The following is a 23,213-nucleotide window of genomic DNA, read 5'->3' as shown; positions in this document are numbered from 1 at the left end:
GTTTGAAGCAGTGTTTTATGTGTCAGTAGATAAAATTTAATCAAGATATAATGATGGAGTTCAACTGGGGTTGAGGCAATTTTGATGACCACCTGCTTTAGTTACAGCGGGGTTTTTAGGGATCCTTGAGCAGAAGCAGAAATATTAAAAGTCGAATTTTGTATGATCAACCTCACTTGAAATTATATAGTTGTCCTAAAAACTCTGATAATGACCAGCTGTGGACAACTGTTAGACACCAGACCCAACAGTGTGTTACACATATCCAAGTGGTGATATAAGTAAAAATAGCCTGGTTTTTGTTACACTTCCATCATGAGCAATTTTGTTACAGTTGGTTTTTGCTGGTTTTATATAAACTCACTTAAATGCATGAAATCAACTCATTTTTGGACTGAAGAACCTTGGACTTCATAGAGCCTGCAGATAACTATTTCAGCCATCATTTGTTTCACAGTGTGAAAGCACTAATATTTGGTTATGAGTTTGTTGAATGAAATGAAAATGTTTGAAACATACGACCACATCTCCATTTTTTTTGCTTTGCTCTGTGTTGTGTGGATAGGTGATTCATCAGGTGTGCTCTGCTCGCAGCCAAAGAGAGGAGCTCTGAGGAGACAGGCCTGTATTGACCAACACACCCAAGAGCAGCTTCAGGATCCCTGGGTTCGTCTTTCAGACAGCTCCCCTGAAGAGGTGCCTGAGATCCACCATCACTGCCCCCACGCTGCTGACAGGATACAGCCTATGAACGTCCACAGCAAGTCTACCACCATGAGTGATGAAGAGAACCCCAAACTCAATGGCACAGCCACAGACGTGACCTCAGATCCTCCGGCTGACGTGATTCCTGAAAACACATCTGAAACTCCTCCAGAGGCAAAGAAGGGGCCCCCGGTGGCACCCAAGCCTACCTGGTTTCGCCAGAGTCTGAGGAAGATTCGGGATGAGCAGGACCAGAAGGAAGATAAAGCAGCAGGGCAGAGGCCCACTGTGGCCTTCAACAGAAGTTTTGGAGTCAGGTCTGCCTCTACAGCTACAGCCAAGCTATCAATCCTACAAAAGATCAACTCATTTGAGTCTTTTTCCAGTCCAGAGGGTCCAGAGAAAGGGGGCAACAGGAGGCTTGTGGCACCTTCCACCTCCCCTCATGTTATGGAGAAGCAGTCCAGGAATTACCCAGCCTCACATGGAGATTATGGAAAGGGCAAAGATGAAATCCCCGAAGAGATCCAGCCAAACCAGCCTTCATCCATTAGGGAGACAGACAGCAAAACCATCTCTGCTACACCTTCTGCTATCATCTCCTCCACTTCTGAAGCTTATAATAAAACAACTGCCAAGTCCTCTGAAAGTGAACCTTCCCCATTCCACTCCCCCACAGATCTCCCACTTTCTGACACCACCAGCACTGATCTGGGTTCAGGGACACATGATTCTTATTCAGCTGCAGTCCATGATGAAAGGAATGCCGTCCCATCAAAGCAGGAGTCTGAGCTACAAAGAGAGGATCTTAACAGTTCTGCAGAGCCCAAGGCCATACCTCTTGTGACATCTGTGAGATTCAATCAAGGTGAAGGAAAAAGTCCCCTGGAGGAGCCAGAGGCAGACGGAGCACGGAGCTCAGGAAAGCTGACGAGCACGACTGTGGGTGCTGCTCCACCCACAGACCTGGCCCTGAGGGGCCTGGAGGGAGAGAGCTTAGGGAAAGTCCTTGCCTTCAGTAACCAGGTAATCATGAAGAACAATGGTAATGTGCTATATTCATCATATGAGAAATAACTGAGATTAAGGACCATTTTAGCACTGCTGTGACAAAGTCTGATGGGTCAAGAAACACAAACAGGCAATTATACAGTTGTAAACAAGCTACAAACAACTGTTTGTCCAGACTATCTATACAACATTAATTGGAGGTTAGCACAACTGAAATAATTTCTATAAGCCTTTAGGAAAGCTGTGTGTGTGCACCACTCCAGTCCCTCTACACTGTGTGAGCTGCAATTGACAAGGTGTCACAGTCATGGCTGTGCCTTCAATTATTTCCTTCCTTATTTCTCCTGTGTGTCTCAGTGCTCCTCTGGCTGTTTGTTTGGGTGGGTGGGTGTCATCTCCCTTCTCTTCTCCCCTGGCTCCCGGCTCTGCTCTTGCTATTCACCTTCTTTGTTGGCCCTGCTCCCACTGTTTTCCCTGCTCCTTTCTTGTTCTCATTCTCCTTAACTTGAACTTCTCTTCATCTCTCCAGCTGCATGTCATCCCCTCAACGGTGTAGTTTGTATTTTAGTCCAGTTTTGAGTTCAGTCTATGTTGAGTTTTCTTGTCGGTTTGCCTGTTCCTGTGTCTGAGGTTAAAGGATAAATCATCCTGCTTTTGATCCTGTCTTCCTGCTGTCTTCTGCATTTGGGTTCACTTGCTAAGGTGCTCAATGCACAATTTGACATGCCTCGGACTTGACATTGTATAGTCGGGCACACATTTCAAATAAAATTTCATTCCACCCATGTCACATTTCAAAGTCAAAGTGGAAGCAGGAAGTGGGTGTGTAATCTGTGGTGGATGTTTGCAGCAGACAATAATAATTTAACAATGATCATGGTTTTTCTTTTGACCATGTTTGGCTAACTTCAGGGTTTGTTTCCTGACTTGTCTGATCATCTGACTGCCTGTCTTTCTTGACCCATCACTTGTCTTTGTCCGACATATGAGCAATTAACATAAGGTTAACGGGAATACATCAATTTTATTCATTGGAATGATAACCAAATCTAAGAAAATAAGACTCAAAATAAAGATTGTAATTGTGTCTTATTCTATTTGAATGTGCTGTTTTTGGTCCAGGTTTCACAAGCGTTGATGCAGTCTCTACCCGCGTACCATTGCCATGGTAACCCTCACTCCCCAAACCTGCAAGACCCCTCTGCACTGGATTTTACAAACCCACAGGAGTCTGAGGTCACTCCAGATGGCACTGATAAGGGATTCTCTGTCAGGTAAGACATCTGCACATAGGATTGTCTAAACATGACTTTGTGCATGCAGTGTGTTATCATTTAAAGAGGTGCTCCTCCCCCAGAAGGCACACTGTGCCTGCTTTATATTCATAAGGAAGTGGGTTCAGGTTGAAAAAAATGACTTCCTGTTTTATCTGAGAAGCAGTGACAAGTTTTTCTTGACAAAACAGATGTTAAACACAGCACATTACACACCGCATGCACAGTACTCAGAGGTATCAGTAAATCTTCGTCTATAATGTGTTTTCCCTTTTTTTTTATTCACAGCTTGGCGACACTGAGGGAGTGTACCATTGAGCGAGGGGAAGGGGGATCTCATGACAAGGCAGCAGTCACTTCTGCATGTGTTCATTCTGTCATCTCAGCCATCCCATCAGAAGAAATACAGAGAATGATCCAAGAAGTCAAAGGTCTGGATGAAGAGACGCTGAAGGTAAAAAAAAACAAAACAAAAAAAAAACAACTTCCTGTTCATGACAGGAACATGGCGTCATGTGATGGTCATGACAGTGTCATGTCAGTCTTATACATACCACACTGAATAAAGTGAGACCCACTTTGTTGAGGTGAATGCTTAATCCTTTAAGAATTTATTTTTTGTTGACCTCCAAGAAGTCAGATTTAAATATGTTAATCATAGAATATACTGAGATGTACACATAAAACAGCCACCAAGTGTTAATTAATTATTGTAGAATTTAACTCTCCCACCTTGCTAAATACTGGCTCTGTCCACAGGAAAAATGGAGTTTTTCTTTGTGACTGTGAGGCAGTTCACACAGTATTGTTGTCACAGTGCGTTTGTGTAGTTTGGTATGCATCACGTCTGTGCAGAGACCAAAAGCAAACCTGTGTTTGCTGGCTGTCCATGGCAAACCACGCGGTGGGTGGAGACACTGCACTGAAGTGCAGGGTGCATTCACTGTTATGGCTGTGTTTGTCAAGCAATAGTTGCAGCACATAACTTCCCCTAAAATCACAAATGATTATTTTTGTCCCTGTTTGTGTCCACAGTAAGCATGTTAATTTGTGAGCTTTAGTGCTGCTGGCAGGTGTATTTTTGAACTTTGAACAGAGCAATCTAATTAAGTACTACTGTATTTACTGTAAACTTTTAGGTAGTATATTTTTACAAGCATGAAATATTTTTGCAGTGGTCTGGTACTGGATCTAACTGTGCACTTAATAGTGTTGCTGTCTCTGATTACTGAGAATCAAAGAGGCCCGTCCCTTTGAATAATGTTATTTGGCACGCAAGTCTTGTAATTGGTGTGTTTTGTGTTCATTTTTTGGTGTGTGTGTGTGTGTGTGTGTGTGTGTGTGTGTGTGTGTGTGTGTGTGTGTGCGTCCTGGGGGAACCTAGTCAAATGGAAATCTCAGTTACAACTCAAATATTTGGCCATCTGAGAGCCATCATGTGCTCAACATCTGCTGTGTATTAAACAGCAGACTGAGATCCTTCTGTGAATAGAGATGATCTGAAAACACAAGGTGCCTCCGTTTAAAGATCAGTGCTCTGTGTTCTATGTATAGCAACCCATAACACTGTCAGACAGGATTTTACACATTAACCATCAGTGTTCCATTTACCTTGATGAAATATTCAAACCCATCTGGCCTTTTTTTTATGACTGCACTATTAAAAATGTAAATGTAGAACTGCTCATGTTTTTTTCATTTGCCCCACGCGTGTTTTTTTTTTGTTTGTTTGTTTTAAGCAGTGCTTGTCCCTCCCTCATTACCACCACTGAGGTGCCCTTGAGCAAGGCCTTTTATCCCAGGTTCTCCAGTGGAACTGCTCAGTGGCCAGTAAATGGGACCATGGTTTCACTGAGCAGCTTCCAGGTCTGAATGTGTGTTACTGGCACTAGTCACCAAAAATGATTTTAGGCATAAAATAATGGATATTTTTAGAGTCAAAATGTCTGAATAGAGTAAAGTTTATTTGGTTTTTTAGCAGATGGTGTGTTATTGCTGGGGTGGCAGCATGGCTCTAGGGATGGCAATGTCAGTCTGCTGATCAGTCAAGTACTGTGTTGGTCCACACTGATCATCTCAACTTTCAGATGAATTCTAATGAAATTTTAAAAAATGACAGTCATGGGCCTCCAGTGGTTATCCCTGACCTCTCATCTCCTGTCACCTGCAGGACAATGTTTTCATTTATTCTGTGAAATATGCCACCATGAGGTTTGCAGGGTTTTTTGTTTGTTTGTGTGAAGCACTTTTTTTTTTTGTTTGTGTGAAGTATTTTCAACAAATTGGATAGATTGCCATAACATTTGGTATAACATTTTGCCCTCCCTTCCCCTTGCCATCAAGCGCCACCATCAGGTCAAAATTTCAGTTTGTCTCATACTTCAGTTTATGACCAAATACCTGCAAGACAGCCTCAACTGCATTCTCTAGTTAGTGTTAGTTAGTGCTTACCAGCCTGTTGGAATGCTAACATGCTAAACTCAGATGGTGAACATGGTGAACATTATACATGCTCAACATGTTTAACATTGCCACTGTGAGCATGCTAACATGCTAGTGTTAGCGTTGAGTTCAAAGCACCGCTGTGCCTCAGTAGCCTCACAGAGCTGTCAGCATAGCTGTGGAGTCTCACTCTTGTTTTTCCTGTTTGCTTATTGCAGTCCCTTCCGTGGGCGTTAGTTTTGTGTTTGTTTATGTAGCATAATTATTCTGCCTGCTTGGCAAGGACTCTTTGGAAAAAAAGACTTTGATCTCAAATTTTGAAAAAGTAATTCACCATGAAGTACAGAGCCACAGTCAAACTGGATTTTCCAGGTTCTTTTCCAGAAGTAAGAAAACCTCATTCAAAATCCTGCTGACATTTGTAACTGCACTAATAACTAAAAGTCAGCCTCCTTAACAGTGTGTTGTGTGGTTCACTTCATATATTTAGATGAGGGCAGCAGTGTTGTGAAAAACTAATATTCTAAAGAAAAAATAAATATAAAAATCTAATATTCTTGCTTATTCAGTGTCAGTTCAGGCAAAGTCTCAGACCTTAATTAGCTTGATGGTGCCATGGCTTGGTCACAGTCACTATGAATGAATAAAGTTGTGTGAATGTGAAAAATGCTTGGTGGCTCAAAGTCCTTTCATAAAGGCAGTTAAACTTGTAATGTGAACTTTTTCCACAGCAACTGGTGAACATCCATGTTGTGATTCTGCATAAAGAGGAGGGAGCTGGACTGGGCTTCAGCATCGCTGGAGGCTCTGATCTGGAGAGCAAAGCTCCTACAGTAAGCACAACTCTACACATTCATGCTGATCACATTAGAGCAAGACTTAGACTGATTTTAATTTGGATAGTACTTTTTTCACATTGATGTAGAGCCAGAAGTGACCATATTTGGATGAGAGGTATAGATATAGATATAGATATAGATGTAGATGTAGATGTAGAGATAGAGATGGAGATAGAGAAGCCTGCTGCGTCCTGAATGAGATGACGCCTTCCTGCTCTTTGTTTGAGTTACCCAGCAAAGTGAGGAGCCTTATAGTAATCTGACCAGGCTGAGATGAATGCATGCACTGAAATATTTTAACTTCAAATCATTTAGTTTTGTCTTGCTTAAATTATTGATGTGACTTTAAAAGTTAGCATCAGAGTCAAAATAACTGTTCCTTCCTGACGTGCTCACTGCGCCTCAGAGACAGCGACTGTAGGTCTAAATAGGCTTCCTGTCTATTTTTTCAAACCTGCTATCATTATCTCAGCCTTTTCTTTTTACAGCTGCAAGAAAAAACACATTGATGCGGTTTAGCAGCTTGCTTATAGGCCTGAGATCACCAGCAGACAGAAATGTACAGACCAACTGAATGTTAATGTCTCTTCATTAAAATCTCTTTAACACTATGAACAGAAAGCTAATTGTCCAACTTTTTCCAGTATTTTACTGAGATTTGGAGGTTTGAAATCAGTCTGTAGTTACTAATTACAAAAGGATCTCTTATTTTTCTCAGTAATGGCGTAATAAGAGAACCTAGGAGAGGAGGGGAAAGTTTCAGTCAGTGAGGCGTTCATAATGTTGGATGGACTTAAAGATTCCAGCTGCTTGATAACTTAATCCAGATCAGTGGAATTAATGGAAGAAAAATACACAACAGTGGATTATGCATCTATAATGCAGGCATTGTTGATTGTAGTTGCAATATTATGTCACTTTGTTCTGAAAATAATGTGCAAATTGGTTAAATTCACTTGGAAATGATTTGATTGGATTAATTAGTTTGTCAAGTGTAGAAAAAAAGAAATTAAGACTTATTTAGGTTATCAGATGAGAAAGAAATGATTGCCAAGAAGATTGAATTGAATTGTTAGAATAATAAAGTACAGACGTCAAAGTCAGCTGTTGCTCTTGGCCTTCTGGCAGATTCTCTTGATCATGATTCCATCTGGACCAAAACAGTGTAGTTTTGGTCAGACTAACACAGTCAATAATTTCCGATAAAGCTTTTGCGAAATTAACTTCTGTGGCGTCAAATGTTTGCAGGGTGGGTTATGTATGGCTCGCAGAGTCAGTGATAAACATATCAGCTACCGTATGAGGTCTCCCTCAGTTATTATGTCAAGGCTTCAGGTGAAAACAAGAAGAATGTGGCCTCTGAGACCTCTGAGACCAATGACACGCTTGCCAATTGTTACTTTGATCTGAAGGTTAAAAACAAACATGAAGATGTTCAACTTTTCTACTAACGCTACCTCTGCTCTGCACCTTCCACTCTGAGCCACCGTCTGCACACGTACACACTCTCTGAATCTGTTTTCCATCCAGGTGCACAGAGTGTTTCCCAGCGGCCTGGCGGCTCAGGAGGGCACCATTCAGAAAGGAGATGAGGTGCTGTCTATAAACGGACAAACGCTGCGTGGCGTCACACACGCTGATGCCACCGCCGCTCTGCGTCAGGCCCGCAGTCTGAAGTTGACTGTGGTGGTCATCAGCAAGAGAGTGGAGGAGGACGGAAGAGAGGGGGGAGGCTGCAGGAGCGAAGAGCTCAACGACCCTGCAAGTGAGTCATACAACAACACAGAGGGGTGGCGCCATCAACTGTTTGAGCATCACCACATTCACAGTGCTGTCAGAAAATAAGCCCTGTGGTTCACATTTACTACCATGACAGAAATTATACCAGTTAATATATCAAGTTTGGGTTAAGTTAAGGTGTGCAGGCTACATATGCCCTGTTTTTGTTGACTGTTCTGTGTTGCAGTGGAGGAGCTGGGGGCTCCAGTGAGTGTGGAGCTGGAGAAAGGAGCCGGAGGAGTCGGCTTCACTCTGGAGGGAGGAAAAGGCTCAATCCACGGAGACAGACCTTTATTCATCAACAGGATCTTCAAAGGTACACTATGATTTCATTATACGTCCAATGAAACAATTTCCAGTCAGTTCATAAGTTAGACTTCATTGCAAACCACCACTTACCATCTAACAAGGTTTTAAATGGTGTTTATCTATTAAAATGGACTGAAAGTACATTTTCTGAGAGATGTGCCGTGAATGAATGTTATCACTGAGAGATTATTCAGAGATTTAGATTTTCTTAAAGGAGGAGGGGATGTGCTTAATCTCTGGAGTGCAATTATTTTCAAACTTGGGAATGGAACCTGGTGAATGGAAGCTGCTACAGACATAACAACTACAGCAGTAATATTCGTGTCAGTCATCGCAGTAATTATCTAAAATAGTACACTACTGAAACTTGGCAGTGAATTCTGGTTTGTGCAGCTTTTTGTGCAAAAAAAGAAAAAAAAGGTTGGTAGAAACCTGCTTTTACTTAAAGGTCCTGTGAGTGGGATTTGGTGCCATCTCGTGGTGAAGTTGCAGATTGCATCCAACTGAAAACTCCTCCCCTCCCCTCCGTTTTGTGTGTCTACGGTGGCTTTCAGGTGGTGTAAAAACACAAAAGGCCATCGCTAGTGTTTAGTTTGACCAATCTGGGATACTGAAGAACGATGGCGGACCACCTGGAAGAGGACCCACTCCCTCTGTAGATACAAAGGGTCCATATACGCTAACAAAAACACAATTCTTAGTTTCATGTGATTATACACTAATGAACACATAATTATGAATGTTATATTCCACTCCTGCCAATAGGTCCCTCTAGAATCCTACACACTGGACCTTTAGACGATACTGAAAACAAAAGGTTATGGTTTTGTTATCAGCACTGAAACATCCATATTGAAACCAGTATGGTAACACTGTGGAAGATACCAAGAGCTCATAATGAGGCATTTCTTTTGGAGTACCCAGCCAAACCTGTGTGTGTGTGTGTCTCAGGCGGAGCAGCTGAGCAGAGCGGTCTGCAGCACGGAGATGCACTGCTGCAGGTCCAGGGAGTCAGTCTGCAGGACATGACTCGCTTTGAGGCCTGGAACGTGATCAAGGCTTTACCTGAAGGACCCATCACAGCCGTCATCAGGAGGAGGCAGGGGGGGGCAGAATGACAGACACAGCTGCTGGGAGCTGCTTACACATGGAGGGGCCACAGAAAGCAAAAAGAAATGAATCAGCAGCACTTGAGGCACACTGATGTTGGCATCATCTCATAGGAATTAGGTACCAGCCAGTCAGTGTCGCCCACCTGAGACAGGATGGCTCAGAGGACAATTTCTGAACACATTTCTAGTATTTTTATATTACATCTCTGATTAGATATGAACGTTTATTGAAGGGTCAGTTCATGCAAATCCCCACACATTGATTCAATAGCCCCATTGTGCAAACTTGTAACTAATTACTTTTTTCTCTGTAACACCTGCAACATCCATCTCTGAAGGAGCAGGTTCAGGCTCCTTTGGCCTCATTGGAAAGCTGTTCTTTGCTGATGTTCACCATTTCTAAAAAGAGCTGGTGAATGCATTATTCTCCTTAAATACAGGGTACATTAAGTTTATATAAGCCCAAACTATGGTCAGAGACAGTAAAGCTTCCTTTGTTATACACCAGTAAAAAAAAAAAAAAAAAAAAACTGCTGTCAGTATCTTTGGTTAAAAATTTGGGTAAACAGCCATGAAAGCTGACATTGGAGTAAGCATACTTCAAATCTTATTTCATACCACAGCAGTGATGTGAAGCAAGCAGTTTTATGTGCTCTGGCCATCACAGCAAGGAACAGCTAGCTTCAAATGAGCTACATGAGCCACTTAACATTTCATGAAAGACTGACTGTAGCTAATGTGATGCAGGTGGTTTCAGTTTATTTCTCCCCCTCGCTACAACAGCTGCCTTATAAATCAGACTTGAAGTCTACAAAATGGCTCAGTTTGATTAAAGTCAGACATTTGCACAAGCTTAAAGGAGACGGGGAGAACTGCAGGAGATACAATAACAGCAACACCTGTGCAGATCAATGCAGGCCAACACAACAGCAGAGCAACCATCCGATGTGCAGCACATTCAAACTGTCATGTTTGAAGTTCAGGTGCATTAGGTATTATTTTTAATGTTTGGTCTATAATGGTACAAAAAAAAAGTAATGCATACAAAAAGTGAATTATATGTGAAATGTTTATTTTTCTGCGCAGTGGTACTGTACGTGTGTGGGATTGGGAGATAAAGAAGTATAATGTACTTTGACTCAGGAGCTTTGAGATTGACCCTCCAGCCATGAAGTTATCCCGCAAATCAAACCCAAACGGCGTGTTATGGAGTCTTCTGTCTGAATCCAGAGCATGCAGGGGACATTTGGCACACAGACAAGCACATAAATTACATTTTGTAGAGGAATGATCCCTTCTGTGTGCAACAAATGTATTTGCATGTTTATCATCCACAAAAGCACACAGTAACTGACACCGTGAGTGTGTCCAAGGGTTGAGACTGCACAGAGCAGGAACCATAAACAAGATTTCTTTGCTCAAATGAAAAGATTCTATGCATGGGAATAATTTCTCTCCAAAAAATAACTTGTGTGTTCAATCTTTTCCTGTGCCTAAGATGTCCCATTCTGCACTCAGAATGTCTTTGTATGCAACCACAAAACAAATGTTTTCTATTACAGTATGCTTCAGAAATACAAATTTACAAAACAGATGTTACAGTCACAGAGCAGTTACATCTGCAGCAAGAATTCTAAATAACTTCTATAAAACTGTTCAAAACTGAGTGAGTGAGGTTTCATTCTCCAATGTGTAGATGCCTGAGACCTTTTCTGTTCTGTGCTGCTAAAGAAGACAAGTGGTGGACAACAGGATGTTCCTATTCATTTTAATGCTGGTGAAATACAAAAAGTAACTGGGTGCTAAACAGTACAAGATAAAAACTCTCATGTGTTCTGACAAGACATTTAAAAGTCAGTGTTAAGAGGTGCAACAGTTGCTCTCAGTCAGAGGAGTAAATTCTAAACATTTGACATGAATCAGGTATATTCTGTCATCAAATTACCCAAGACGGCATGTGCTCTAAAACAACCTGCAACGAGCGTAACACTGGAGACAAGAAATGTCTGAAGTGGCTGCTGAACAACAAGCTGCCAGAAAAATGCATATAAGGAAACTTTGGATTGGTATCTGATGATCTGATCTGATGGATTGGTGGTCATACAGTCCATCACAGTCACAATCTCATACTTAAAGGGTTTAACTAGGACTGATTCTGCCATAGTTTACACACTCTTTGACCACCCTGTCTGTGTGGATACAGTGAGATGCTTGTTGGTCAAAGCTCACTGAGGTCAGAGAATGAACAAAGGGTCAATCAATACAGATTCACATGTTGCACCATGAGCCAGCTGTTTGGTGGCAGTCCAAACAGAGCAGCTGGATGAGGACCAGGTTTCTATCTACTCTTAAGATGTGATCTGTAAGTTGTGTGTGTGAATACATGCAGAATGCAACGCAAAAGGAAGGCAACGAATATCTTTATCCAGGTAACGTAATTAGATACAGATCACACGTTAACACCAGGTAGAGATGGCAGCGAGAAGTCTAAAAGGTGAGCAGTGTTCATTTATTCACGTTGTATTCCCCATGTACTGGTGTTTTTTCTACTTTAGCAGCTACCTGTATGTACACTGAGAACATTTCACATAAAAAAAAAACCTACTGGCTCCATTTAAACAACACACACATGAAAATGCCTTTATATCCACATGTAAGCAGAAACATCTTGAGCTCATTTAACTCAGAATTGGTGGAATGTAATTATGAGGTCATTCATTAAGATTACTGGCTACACTGTGAGGTAAAAAGATGTTACAGGTAAAGAGGCAAAACATTTGAAAGGAATCCTAATACAATTCATCAAAGACTAATAGGTTTCATTCTATGGATGAAGGCTGTGGAGAAAGAGGGTTCGCTAACAGTTCACGACACAAATCAAAGCTTTCACCCAGCTTCCCCGACACTCATCTCATCTTCAGTCATTCACCTAAATTTCTTAAAGTTATGATTATGTTCAAGCAATATATGTAATCCAATTTACTCTATCTTAAGTGAAAAAATGCCTAGATTAGATGAAGGAAGTGTCCTCCTCAGCCGTCATGAGGATGGAATGAAGGGAAGGTTTACAGTGTCTTTCAAACCACCAACATGCAGCATATTCTTATTTTCTTCAGCGAAGCGAGCCTCAGTGTATGAGCATTAATATAGAAGTACAGTACAGTACATCTGTGTTTCTCCTGAATACCTGAAGAGGATTGTGGCAGTTGTGGAATAACTAACATTTCTAGATTTTGTATAAAACCTTTCTGTAAATATAATACTGTAGCAACTTTGACATTGTTAAGTTATTGAACACAGAGGTGATTTGAGACTTTTTCTTAGTGCCTTAAGCTTTGATTTTAGTGTGAAGGTACTGAGCAGAGACTGTCTGACCTGAAAGACAACAACACAACAGGACAGAAATCAAGCCAATGGTCAGCGTGGATGGACCTCTGTCCACTTATTACATGTGTCTTCAAGTGTCAAGAGTTAAAGAATGTGGACAAGTGGAATTGCTCTCATCAACGGCCACTTCCAGAAGGACATTTCCCCATTTCTTTTCCCCCATACACAACTTTGACTGAATACAATGTGTAGACAGTAAGGTCGCCTCATGAGAAAGTGGACCAAGGGGACAAATCCTTTATACACTGGAACAACAGCACAGCTGGTGGACTGTATAGTAAGGGTGGTCATGATTTGGTGTCCTTTATTTATGGCATCAAAAATAAAGAATTTAATATCAGTTCTACAGAACGGACAAGATGAGCATCTCTTAATATGAGCATGTTTCAGTCTCGTGCCTCTGCGTGGTTTCTTTTTCATTTAAAATGTTACTTAGGAAAAAGTTGAACCAGAAGATGTACTAATGTACTACAAGTATAAAAAGTTTATATATATGTATCATATTCCATACCATCAAATTATTATTACACCTGCATTAATGTGTCAGAAACACTTTTCTGTCTGAAGCTTGTTTCTTATTATGATAAAACAGCTGCCGGTTCATTTTCTGTTAATCCACTAATGAGCTCGTCATGATTTGTATGGAAAATCTTTCATTTCTAAAGTAACTGACACTAAACTAAAGCTGTCTGATAAGCACATGCAGAGGAGCAAAGACTACAATATTATATCAGAGCTGTAGTACAGTACAAAGAAAACATACACTAGCACAAGTAGTACCTTGAGTAAAATAAAGTACTTGTAGTAAAGTACCTTAAATTGGTACCTGTTTATAGTGCTTGAGTAAACGTAATGACATTCCATTATTGCACAAGTGATTTACAATTAAGATCACCATGGTAACGCAGACTGACTGCAGCTAGCTAAGCTCAGCCAGATCAGCCTGAAGATGTCTGAAGATGGGTTTCATATTACAGGTTGGGATGGGCTTCCACAGCATTTGACCGAATCCACTTCACACAATTTCATACCTGACCTACACCACTGAGACTCTGCTGTGGTGTAGTGGTGTCAGGTGTAGGCCCGCTACCGCACATTTAGCCACCGCTCTGCAACCCTGACTCCTTTTCTTTGTGCTGGTAGGGAAACCGGAGTTTGTCCTCACTGGGTTACTGAAGTAAAAACAGCACAGCTGATACAACAGAAATTCTACATCATCTTTTGCCAACTACCAACTAAACGAGGCACGATACACTTCACGTTACCTGAAGGCAAAATTGCTGTTGCACTGCAGCAGGTCTGAGAAGAGTCACAGAATACGGCTGAGTGCTCGTTACTTAGGTCCACACGATGGACGCCAGATAAACATCCTTGGGAAAGATACTGAAGCCCAAATCAGAAACCCACCCCGACTCACAGGGCTGGACTTTTATGTATGATCAACAGTACTGTATTTCTTGTCAAGTTTTTTTTTTTTATTATTATTATATCGTGTGCTCAATTTTCCAGCATCAGTTAAAAATAGCTGGATGTCTTCAAAATATTAGCCAATACCACAATCATACTATTTTACACCCTAAATCATGTTACTTTCAACATGCAGTGACCTCATTTCACCACAATACTTTTATCTTATTGCATCGTCAATATGTGATTCACATTGTCCATGTTACTTGTTCCCCTTTGATTAAGAAAGGCCTGAAAAATCCAGCATCAGCTGGTGACCACTTTTGAAAAACCTCTGTAAACTGTGCTGTAGATACATGAGACTATGCTGAACTGGTGAGCCAAACTGCAGGCAGCTGGTTTGGTTCTAATCTTCATACTGCATGAGGAGTTTAAGGGGCTGTATATGAAGAAAAAGAAGAGGGAAATGTCCATTAGAAACCAATGTCATGACCAGAGGGAAGACACTTGTCTGCTCAGTGGAGCAGTGCTGAGCACGTCCTATTAAAAGGTGTTATTTGAGAAAGAAAAAATGAGCTGCCTTTGTTTAAAAAGGCCACCTATGCCATCCCACCTGTGCTTCAGTGTAGCTGAGAAACGAGGCAGATTTTCATGGTTTACAGGTGAGTGGGAATAAGCAGAACTATGGCATTTCAAGTACAACACAAACAACTAAATATGAGGTATGAGTCAGTACTCCAAACCAATAATCTGATACCAGCATAGGGTAAATAAGGTCCATGCAACATGCATGTTTACTGTACACACTGAAGTATGCAATTAGAAGCAGAGGAAATGTCTTTTGACTCGTCATTCTGGTATAAAGGAAAGGTATTCAGTACTTTTAGCACATATACAAATATAGATTTTACATCTGTTTTTCACTCTTTAGATTGGAGGAAATAAGTTCAGCCTAGTGATGGGATGTAAAGAGACCGACGTTTAAGAGGCAGGTTTGTCAGATGCAAGCCCTCGTTCTTACTGTGGGACTTCTCAGTGTGAGCTGCTTTCAAATAAGGGGGGTTGACTACTGATGATTGTACTAGATTCCTCCTGCGGTCACACAGGAGTATAGGAATGCACATTACATACATTGTGGATTAGATCTATTTAAAATACATAAATGTTTGATAATCTCAGTGGAAAATGGAATATATTTTTGGCCTGACCAGTCAGTAGACCTCAGGTCTGAAGGCAGGATTCTTAACTCCTGGTGTCAAAGGTCCTTGAGGGATTTGACAGCCTTGGCTAGGTTGCCGTAGAACTCAGCCATGCTGGAGGGGAAGAACGAGTCGACCACGGAGCGAGGGAGGAAGCCACCCAGGTCTGTCTGGAAGAAGCTGAACACCTGGGTTTTGTTAGGCTCTCTGGAAATGGAACAGGAAAAACACACAAGAGAAACTGTAATGCAAAAGACTCTGGCCAGCATATCCTGTACTGAACAACTACAGTTTGTGTTTGTGTGATGGTGCACTCACCCTGAGATGGGGACACAGACGCAACCACATGGATGGTTGAATCCCCTCACGTAGCCAGACTGGGCAGGGCAGCCAGGATGACTCACGTTGGTGGCTGTTTGACATGACACACAGAACACATGCATACATGCACGTTGGTCTTCATTTTATTGATCTTGTGAGAGGTCATATTTCTGTCTGTAGAACTGTGGCTCTCAACAATCAGAGCTCAGGAAGTACACCAGGAGCCCAGTGGGTTTTACTTTTAACTGAAGCTTGCCTTTTGGGAGATATTTGCTTTGTTGCTGGGAATTAGATTAGAAGGTGGATACTGCTCTCATATCTGTCCATTCACAATGAAACTACAGCCCAACTGAGCTGGCTGTTGCTCCATGCTGAATGGATAGATATGCGCATTTATTTATCATCTCATCTAACTCTATGCAAGGCAGTGAAGATGTGCATTTCCCAAAAGGCAGAACATTTCCTTAAACAGTAGAGTGGGTGCTCTACTGAGGCTGGCTGACGGTGTCTGACCCTGTGGATTCACCGGATGGAACCTTCAAGACTGCCAATCTGCAGACTCTTGTAGACTCAGCTGTATCTTCATTCAACTAGCCAACAGTTTATCCAGATTATCAAAGCCACTCTCCTATCAGGAAGAGATCTGCAAACTGTGATGGATGTTCACAAGAGACAAAACTGTTCACCTTTAGCGCTTTCAATTACTGTAAAGTGGAACCACAACAGTTTGAAATTGGGAGGTCATTTGGAAAAATATTTTCTTGCTCCAAAATCCCCCAGTGGCTTACTATTTGTAAAAATTGACAGATTTCCTCTGAACGGCCACAAAAATAAGAGCCAAGTTGATTGATCCTTCAAGCTACAGGATCAGGTCTGCAGTGTGCCTTTCAAAGAAAAGGAAAAAGGAAAAATCACAGGTTGCTTGCTGCCATGTCATCCTTCATAACACCAGCAGCAAAGAGTGGCAACTACTTCTGAACTTCCTGATACCACATGCCTGTGCTAGGCCAATGAAAGCCATGGTTTTAATTAAATCAGCAACCCAGAAAAACACATTAACTCACAATGTAGTAGAGCAGTAGTGGCATGAGCAGCTGCCAAACAAAATGGGAATGCACTGAACAAAAACTGAGATTCAAGGTCCCAATATTCATGTTGAGACTGACAGACTGTTTCTGCTCATCTTTACCTCTTGTAACTTCACACATTTTGGCCACATTGGTGACAGAGAAATATTTGTGCACAGAGAGGCAAGAACATCACTGCACAAATAGAAATTTATACTGGAATTTTGTAAATTTTCAGCTTTCGTAAAGCCAAGGGATAAATTTGGGCATTGATGCGTGTGTTTCCATGGCATGTCAACAACTGCAAAGATGAGGCAAATTAGACAGATCACAGATTTAAAGTGATGGCTTTGGAAAGCCAAGGTGGCATTCTCTCCCAAACACAAATAACCAAATATGACCCCTGACAGGACTCTTTCTCATTTTGCCAGGTGCCTCATCAACCACAGCTGGCACTGTCTGTTGGTGGGAAGCGAGTGGAGGATCATGTCCTCCTCGCTGCACTGGTGACTCCTACTAGTTTGCCATTTTTTTCCAAACAGCTGTTACCTGTGTCTGCAATGGTGGTGGTAAACAAAAACAGATCTCTGACCTTTGGTACTGAAAACCCAGATTCTTTGAAAAACTACAACTTAAACAAGGCTCCTGTATTTTTTTTGTAGTGGGTTGATAACCCACTCAAAGATGGGAAAAAAAGGAAATCTGTTATTAAAGTCTGTATGTATAGAGTTCAGACCTGTAGGGTATCCTCTGCATAGTAAAATCTCTAACAGCCTTGCATCCAAAACACTTCTGCAAGTAAAAACAGTCCAGCCCCCACTCCACGGAACAATAAATCTTACAAATTACAAGAGCAACAAGCACAGGAAGAAGAGGAGACAAGAATGAGTCATTACGCACCATTTGATGAAATGGTGCCATCTTCGTATTGCTTAACTAAAATAACATCTACAAAGTCTCGTGGAGCTATGATGCCCATAGCTGCCGAGGGTGTGACTGTTCGGCAGATAGAGATGTCCTGTGCAAGAGTGGGAGACAAGGGAATGTACTCAAAGACTGAGTCGAACAAAGCAAAAGCAAAGATGGATAACACCTCTGGTATCACATGTATGCATTTAAAGCTGCACCAGGCTAGATTTTCAGGTCAAAAGAAATGTATGCAGATTTGTCCTAATTAATCAAATTCAATGGGATGAGAATGGTAACGGGCAAAAAAAGCAAACACAAGAAGGGACAAGTAAAACTTTGTTCAAAATACAAACAGGATCCCATACAAATGATCTTGTCTTGTGCGTCATGGTTTAATAAACCAAGTGGTCACTGAGGGTCTACATCAGCTTGTGACCTCACTAGATTTTTGGTATGGCAGCTCAGAGTTACAGTTTCCAAGCACTTTAGCTGCCATTGGAAGCCCCCAATACAGTATGTTAAGACACCTAGTGCAGCTTTAAAAATCATTCAAACTTTGATGGGAATCAAAAGAAATCTGACAACTGTATGGAGTGAAAACTGGGTTTATTAATACAGAATGATCATGATTAAACGTCCTCAGATCAGTAGAGAGAAATGAAGTTACACACCTCTGTGATTTGTTCCAAAAGCTCAAATTTTTTGACATTGTTGTCCCACTTGACTCTGAGCCCATTGGGTACCGGTTTCAGACACTCCCACACTTTCTCAGGGCTGCCACTGACAATACCCTCCCCTTTATAACTGCAGAGGAAGTCAGATGACACAAAACAGTCAGGAGAGCAGATTATTAAAGTATGACAGGCAAGTGATTTAAACCCTGTAATTCTACCGCATGGACTGACATTTTCATGTTGTGGCTGAATCTGTCAAATACATAAAGTTCTTACACCGTGTGATTTCAAATGCATCCACAGGTACGTGAAATACTGTTCCAGGCATCTGGAAGTTACTGAAAAATGTGAAGTATTCTCTGGTAGCAGCAAATAGCAGCTAATATTTTTTCAAAAGCTTAAGTAGCAGCAGTATTACACTCACTACAACTTTTGCCACAACATTATCTCTGAGGGATAGCTTGCTGTGAAATAGTTTTAAACTTCATCAATGCCGTTTCAGTTATCATGCTCAGGGCAGGTAGCACTATAAACATATGGTCATAGCTGTGGGCACAGACCATGACGGGTATCCTTGCCCTTCTGTTTACCCTTGCACAACAGCAAAATTTTCTATGTCATTGTCCAAATTGGTTTCACCTTTGAAATAAACTACCTGTCTCCTGGACTCCCTCCAGCTACACTTTTTAAAGATCTTTGCTGTTGTCTATAAACATTTCATCTCTCAGCCAAATTATACATAGTTACAGGAAATAAATTCCACTGCTACACAGATGACACCCAGCTGGACGTGCCTGTAAAGGCAAACAATCCTGATCACATAACTAATTTAGAGGCCAGTTTATCCACTGATAAGATGTCACGTGACCTCCTGCTCCTAAATTCTGACAAAAATGAGATGCTGGTCATGGCCCTGCTTGACATCAACACCACTCTGACTGAGTAACAGTGAACCTTGACAACTGCACCACTCCCCAAAGTTTAACAGCCAGAAATCTTGGCATTATGTTTTATCCTATCCTCCCCATCAATCAGCATATTAAAGAACGCACCAAGATTGCTTTTTTCCATTGATGTAACATCGCTAAAATTAGGCTTTTCTTCTGGTCAAGGCTGATGCCTAAATGAGATATCTTAATTCACACCATTGCTTCATCCAGGCTTGATCACTGTCATGCTGGTCTGTTCGACCATGTGCTTGTACAAAAACTTGTCAAATGGCTCAGAGGGCTGTAGCTAGAATCTCTACAACTACAAAATCTGACTGTATGATGGCAATTGCTGCTTCGCCTCATTTGCTTCCTATCATGCCAGATCAGACTTTAAGGTGCTTCTGATGATTCAGAAAACTGTAAACGGTTCTGACCTTTCACATCTGTCTGACCTCATTATACTGCTCTCTGCTCTCAGTCTCTCAGGCTCTGTCTGTCCCTAGAGTTAAAAAGAAGTCTGCTGGCTGCAGGGCCTTTTCCTATCCTGTCTTTTTCTTCTGGAATAACCTCCCTGTTGACATCAGACAGTCTTACTCTGTTGAGGCTGATAAATATATGCTAAAAACTCATCTTCTCTCCCTGAATTTCAATTAGTGCTCATCCTTCAATACCTCAGGCCTTGTCCCTGTACCATTATCCATACAGGTGGTTAGTCTCAGTCTCAATCATATCATTAACTTTAGTGCTTATGGTCCATGTTTACACTGCCAAGAAGAAATCAGCACACCATAAACGTCGGATTAACCACTGCACTTCTCTAACTTCTGCTCTCTTTGCTACTGTCTCCCACAAGCTGCCAAGCTGTGTGTGCTGCTCTTCTCCCACTCCTGCTAATTTTCTCCATCTTCTCCTCTTTTCACTGAGACTCTTCTCTGCTGGACCATCTGCTGTCCAGGAACCTCTCTCTCTCTCTCGCCTGGCAGTCAGTGCCTCATCCAGACATGTGGATCTGGATCATCATCCCCCCGGAGACTCAGCCTCTCCTCTCCCCATAGTTTGCACGCTGTCCTGTCTCTCTCTCCCTCTGCGTGTTTGTCTCTCCTATCTGTGTGAATGCTGTGCTGCCTCTTCTTGTGTGTGTGTGGACTGTCCTCCTTCCAGGTCTCTGTGGTTGAGATGAAGTCATGTGGTTAATGTCCTCTCTATCTGGCAACACCCTCAGCAGCTCAATGTCCTCCTGGATCCATACTCTTCACTTACATTTTACATTCTACATATCTGTATTTTCTGTCATTGAAGTTTGTATGTTGTGACCGTTTTTCTGACCTGTTCTGTACACATGACATCTTTTTCATGTCTGTCCATCCTGGGAGAGGGATGCCTCCTGTGCTGCTCTTCTGGAAGTTTCTTTCTGTTTTGCCCCGCTTAAGGGTTTTGGGGGAGTTCTTCCTCATCTGAATTGAGGGTCTATTCTGTCATATTCTGTATAGATTCCAAAACCCCTTAAGGTCAACTGTGATTTGTGATTGCAGGCTAGAAAAATAAAATTGAATCTGCAGACGTTGCATTGTGTTCCACTGTTATTTAAATGAAAACTACATGATAAAGAAAAATGGAAGTTTTCTCACACATTCCCAGGGAACTCAGATGAGGGACGCCAAGAAACAATCACGTCGTTCTGCCAAAGAAAAGAGTACATTTTCAGTGCCCTGGTACATGCTGTTCCCTCTGACACACTACATATTAAAACAACAAGCTAAGTCATAAATTATGTCTTCCTGCATTTCTACTTGAAGAGCAAGTGTGACAGTAAGGTCACTGTCAGCTGAAACACCAAGTTGACAGTCGGCCATCACTGAGCACAAGTAGCTGACCGTTTTCCACAGCTTTTGAAATGTGTCCAGCATCGTTGGCACTAGTCGGCCCTGAACTGCACTTAATTGTTAAGCCAATTAAACATATCAGTTCAGTAGTAGTGTTGATTAGGTTCTACATGTGAAAGACTTCTGACAAAGTACTGAAGAAGGTAACATTGCATCTTAATAATGAACTTTATGATCAAAGATGCCAATCAGTAGTACATGTTAGCTACGGCTGTAATTTAAACCTCAAAAATATTAACAGGCAAATAGACACAAAATGCAGGCTGCAAACATTCATGTTCATTATTTTTTTAAAGCATATTCACCAATATGCACCAGTGTCTGTGCCATGCAAGTGTTGTCAGCTCCACAAAGTAAGACTGTAATAGTCTATTAAAGTTTGACAGGGCATACTTGTACAACACTGAATACCAATGACCTTAACAAAGCAAGCATTATATATTGTGGCCTGACAAATGGTAGCAAACAACCATTGAAGTGTCTTAAAACTGGCAGCATAAAACATTTTTAACAGTCAAATACTGTCAAAATTGTACTCACTGCTTGTAATCACCTCCACACTTTTAAAGAACAATTCATTCCTCAGGTGATTCCAATACTTAATTAAAGTTACTCAAAATTTCGAATTGGTTCACATACTGCAAAAACTAGTGTTACCACCTTTCCTTACACTTCTTAACCCTGTCCTGTCACGTAAGCTACCTACGTCAGTGAGTCAGGCCACATCAGCACATTTACCAATGAACCTACCTGTTGGTTCTCTGACGTTATATGTATCAGCACAAGTGGAAAAATATCGTACAATTTCATATCAGACCATAATAACAACAAACGTTTACCGATTTCTTGCAGACTTTCCAGCCGGACTCATCCCTCTTGTAGCTCAGCAAGCAATCAGCCACCGCCTTCGCTTTATCTTCATAATCCATAATAAATATGAAGTCAACGCTACCTTGCTAACTAATTCACTTTGCAGACTAGCTGAGGTTACAGCGGCCGAGTGACTGACACACGGGACTGTAATCTCTAAATTCAACAGAAAATAAAAGTCACACTGGACTATGTGACACAACTGCAGCAGCTACAAGTAGCGTTACGTAATGTTAGCAAGTATCGTTACACCAATACCTGCTCAGGTGAGCGTGAACAGCCACTACAAAGCTAGCGTTAGCCAAAATGAATGAAACGTGCTATGCAACGCCCGCATCGTCAGCTAACAAGCAGCTAGCTCGCGGGTACGAGGTATGTAAATAGAAAACATCCCCAATTCTGTCTGATACTGTTGATTGTTATCTTTAAGCCACACGACAGCCCACCTCTGACCCTGTTAAAACGTTAAAATCCAAAAGTAGTTGAATGAATACCCGACAGTACGACGGGAATCGCCAGTAGATGTGTCAAATCATCCAGAAAAAATACACTTCCGGTTATGGCTTTCAAAAGAAATCCCTATTCACAACCTTGGCCATCTCTGAAAATGTTCCATGTTATCTAATAACACTTTCAGTATATTTCCAACAGCGTTCAGTAATTAAATCGAGTGCTGTACTATTGGTTTGTACACAGCATAACATTTCATTGACCGTCAAGTTCCACGTAACTACTTTAAATTGAAGGCCGAAGCGCCCGACTCTTTCTCTGTAATCTGATTGGCTTCATACACCTGCTGCTGCAGCGGTGGCAGCTAAGCAAACTGGGAATTGTAGTGATCACTTCAATCCAAATGAAACGCTATTCATTCAAGGTATAGGCTTGGTTGGACAGGCGTGAGATTTTTGACAATTTTATTGTGATTGCATGGGAAACTGGTGTACTCATGCAAGCTACATTAATAGTGTCAGTGTAATTTGTTTTTTTTTTTGTTACATACATTGCTACAGTAACCCATTTAATTATCTGACGTTTCAAAATGACACAAAACTACACACATACATAGGAGAGAGATATAATGACAATTACTCTC

At 41.5% G+C, this 23,213-nt stretch overlaps 2 protein-coding genes across 2 annotated transcripts in view; one reads left to right on the top strand and one right to left on the bottom strand.

Annotated features, from left to right (window-relative positions):
* Window positions 1-11,188, top strand: part of il16 (interleukin 16) — a 47,395-nt gene extending 36,207 nt beyond the window's left edge. Inside the window, exons 20-26 of the mRNA XM_076728796.1 lie at window positions 566-1,731; window positions 2,839-2,990; window positions 3,279-3,444; window positions 6,164-6,265; window positions 7,802-8,036; window positions 8,238-8,366; window positions 9,311-11,188. Coding sequence (XP_076584911.1) covers window positions 566-1,731; window positions 2,839-2,990; window positions 3,279-3,444; window positions 6,164-6,265; window positions 7,802-8,036; window positions 8,238-8,366; window positions 9,311-9,477 — 2,117 coding nt within the window. The 3' untranslated portion in view covers window positions 9,478-11,188. The remainder of the gene's footprint in view (window positions 1-565; window positions 1,732-2,838; window positions 2,991-3,278; window positions 3,445-6,163; window positions 6,266-7,801; window positions 8,037-8,237; window positions 8,367-9,310) is intronic.
* Window positions 11,189-11,225: 37 nt separating this feature from the next.
* On the bottom strand, window positions 11,226-22,669 carry stard5 (StAR related lipid transfer domain containing 5). Its single transcript, XM_076728924.1, has 6 exons — window positions 22,090-22,669; window positions 20,996-21,045; window positions 18,433-18,565; window positions 17,753-17,870; window positions 15,783-15,876; window positions 11,226-15,671 (listed from the first exon to the last, which is right to left on the bottom strand). The coding sequence occupies exons 1-6, from the start codon at window positions 22,177-22,179 to the stop codon at window positions 15,521-15,523; spliced, it is 636 nt and encodes a 211-aa protein (XP_076585039.1). The 5' UTR covers window positions 22,180-22,669; the 3' UTR covers window positions 11,226-15,520.
* Window positions 22,670-23,213: the final 544 nt, after the last annotated feature.

This window comes from Chaetodon auriga, chromosome 1 (genome assembly GCF_051107435.1).
Source record: "Chaetodon auriga isolate fChaAug3 chromosome 1, fChaAug3.hap1, whole genome shotgun sequence".
NCBI lineage: Eukaryota > Metazoa > Chordata > Actinopteri > Chaetodontiformes > Chaetodontidae > Chaetodon > Chaetodon auriga.
The sequence above is the reverse complement of the archived record's forward strand: the minus strand, read 5'-3'. Positions and strand labels throughout refer to the sequence as shown.

Coding starts and splice junctions, on each gene's coding strand:
- stard5 (XM_076728924.1), bottom strand. CDS start 22,179: ATGGATTATGAAGATAAAGCGAAGGCGGTGGCTGATTGCTTGCTGAGC. Junction 18,566..20,995: donor TCTGAGTTCCCTGGGAATGT/GTGAGAAAACTT, acceptor CTTCCTCTGCAG/TTATAAAGGGGAGGGTATTG. Junction 15,672..15,782: donor GTCTGTGTCCCCATCTCAGG/GTGAGTGCACCA, acceptor TTCCATTTCCAG/AGAGCCTAACAAAACCCAGG.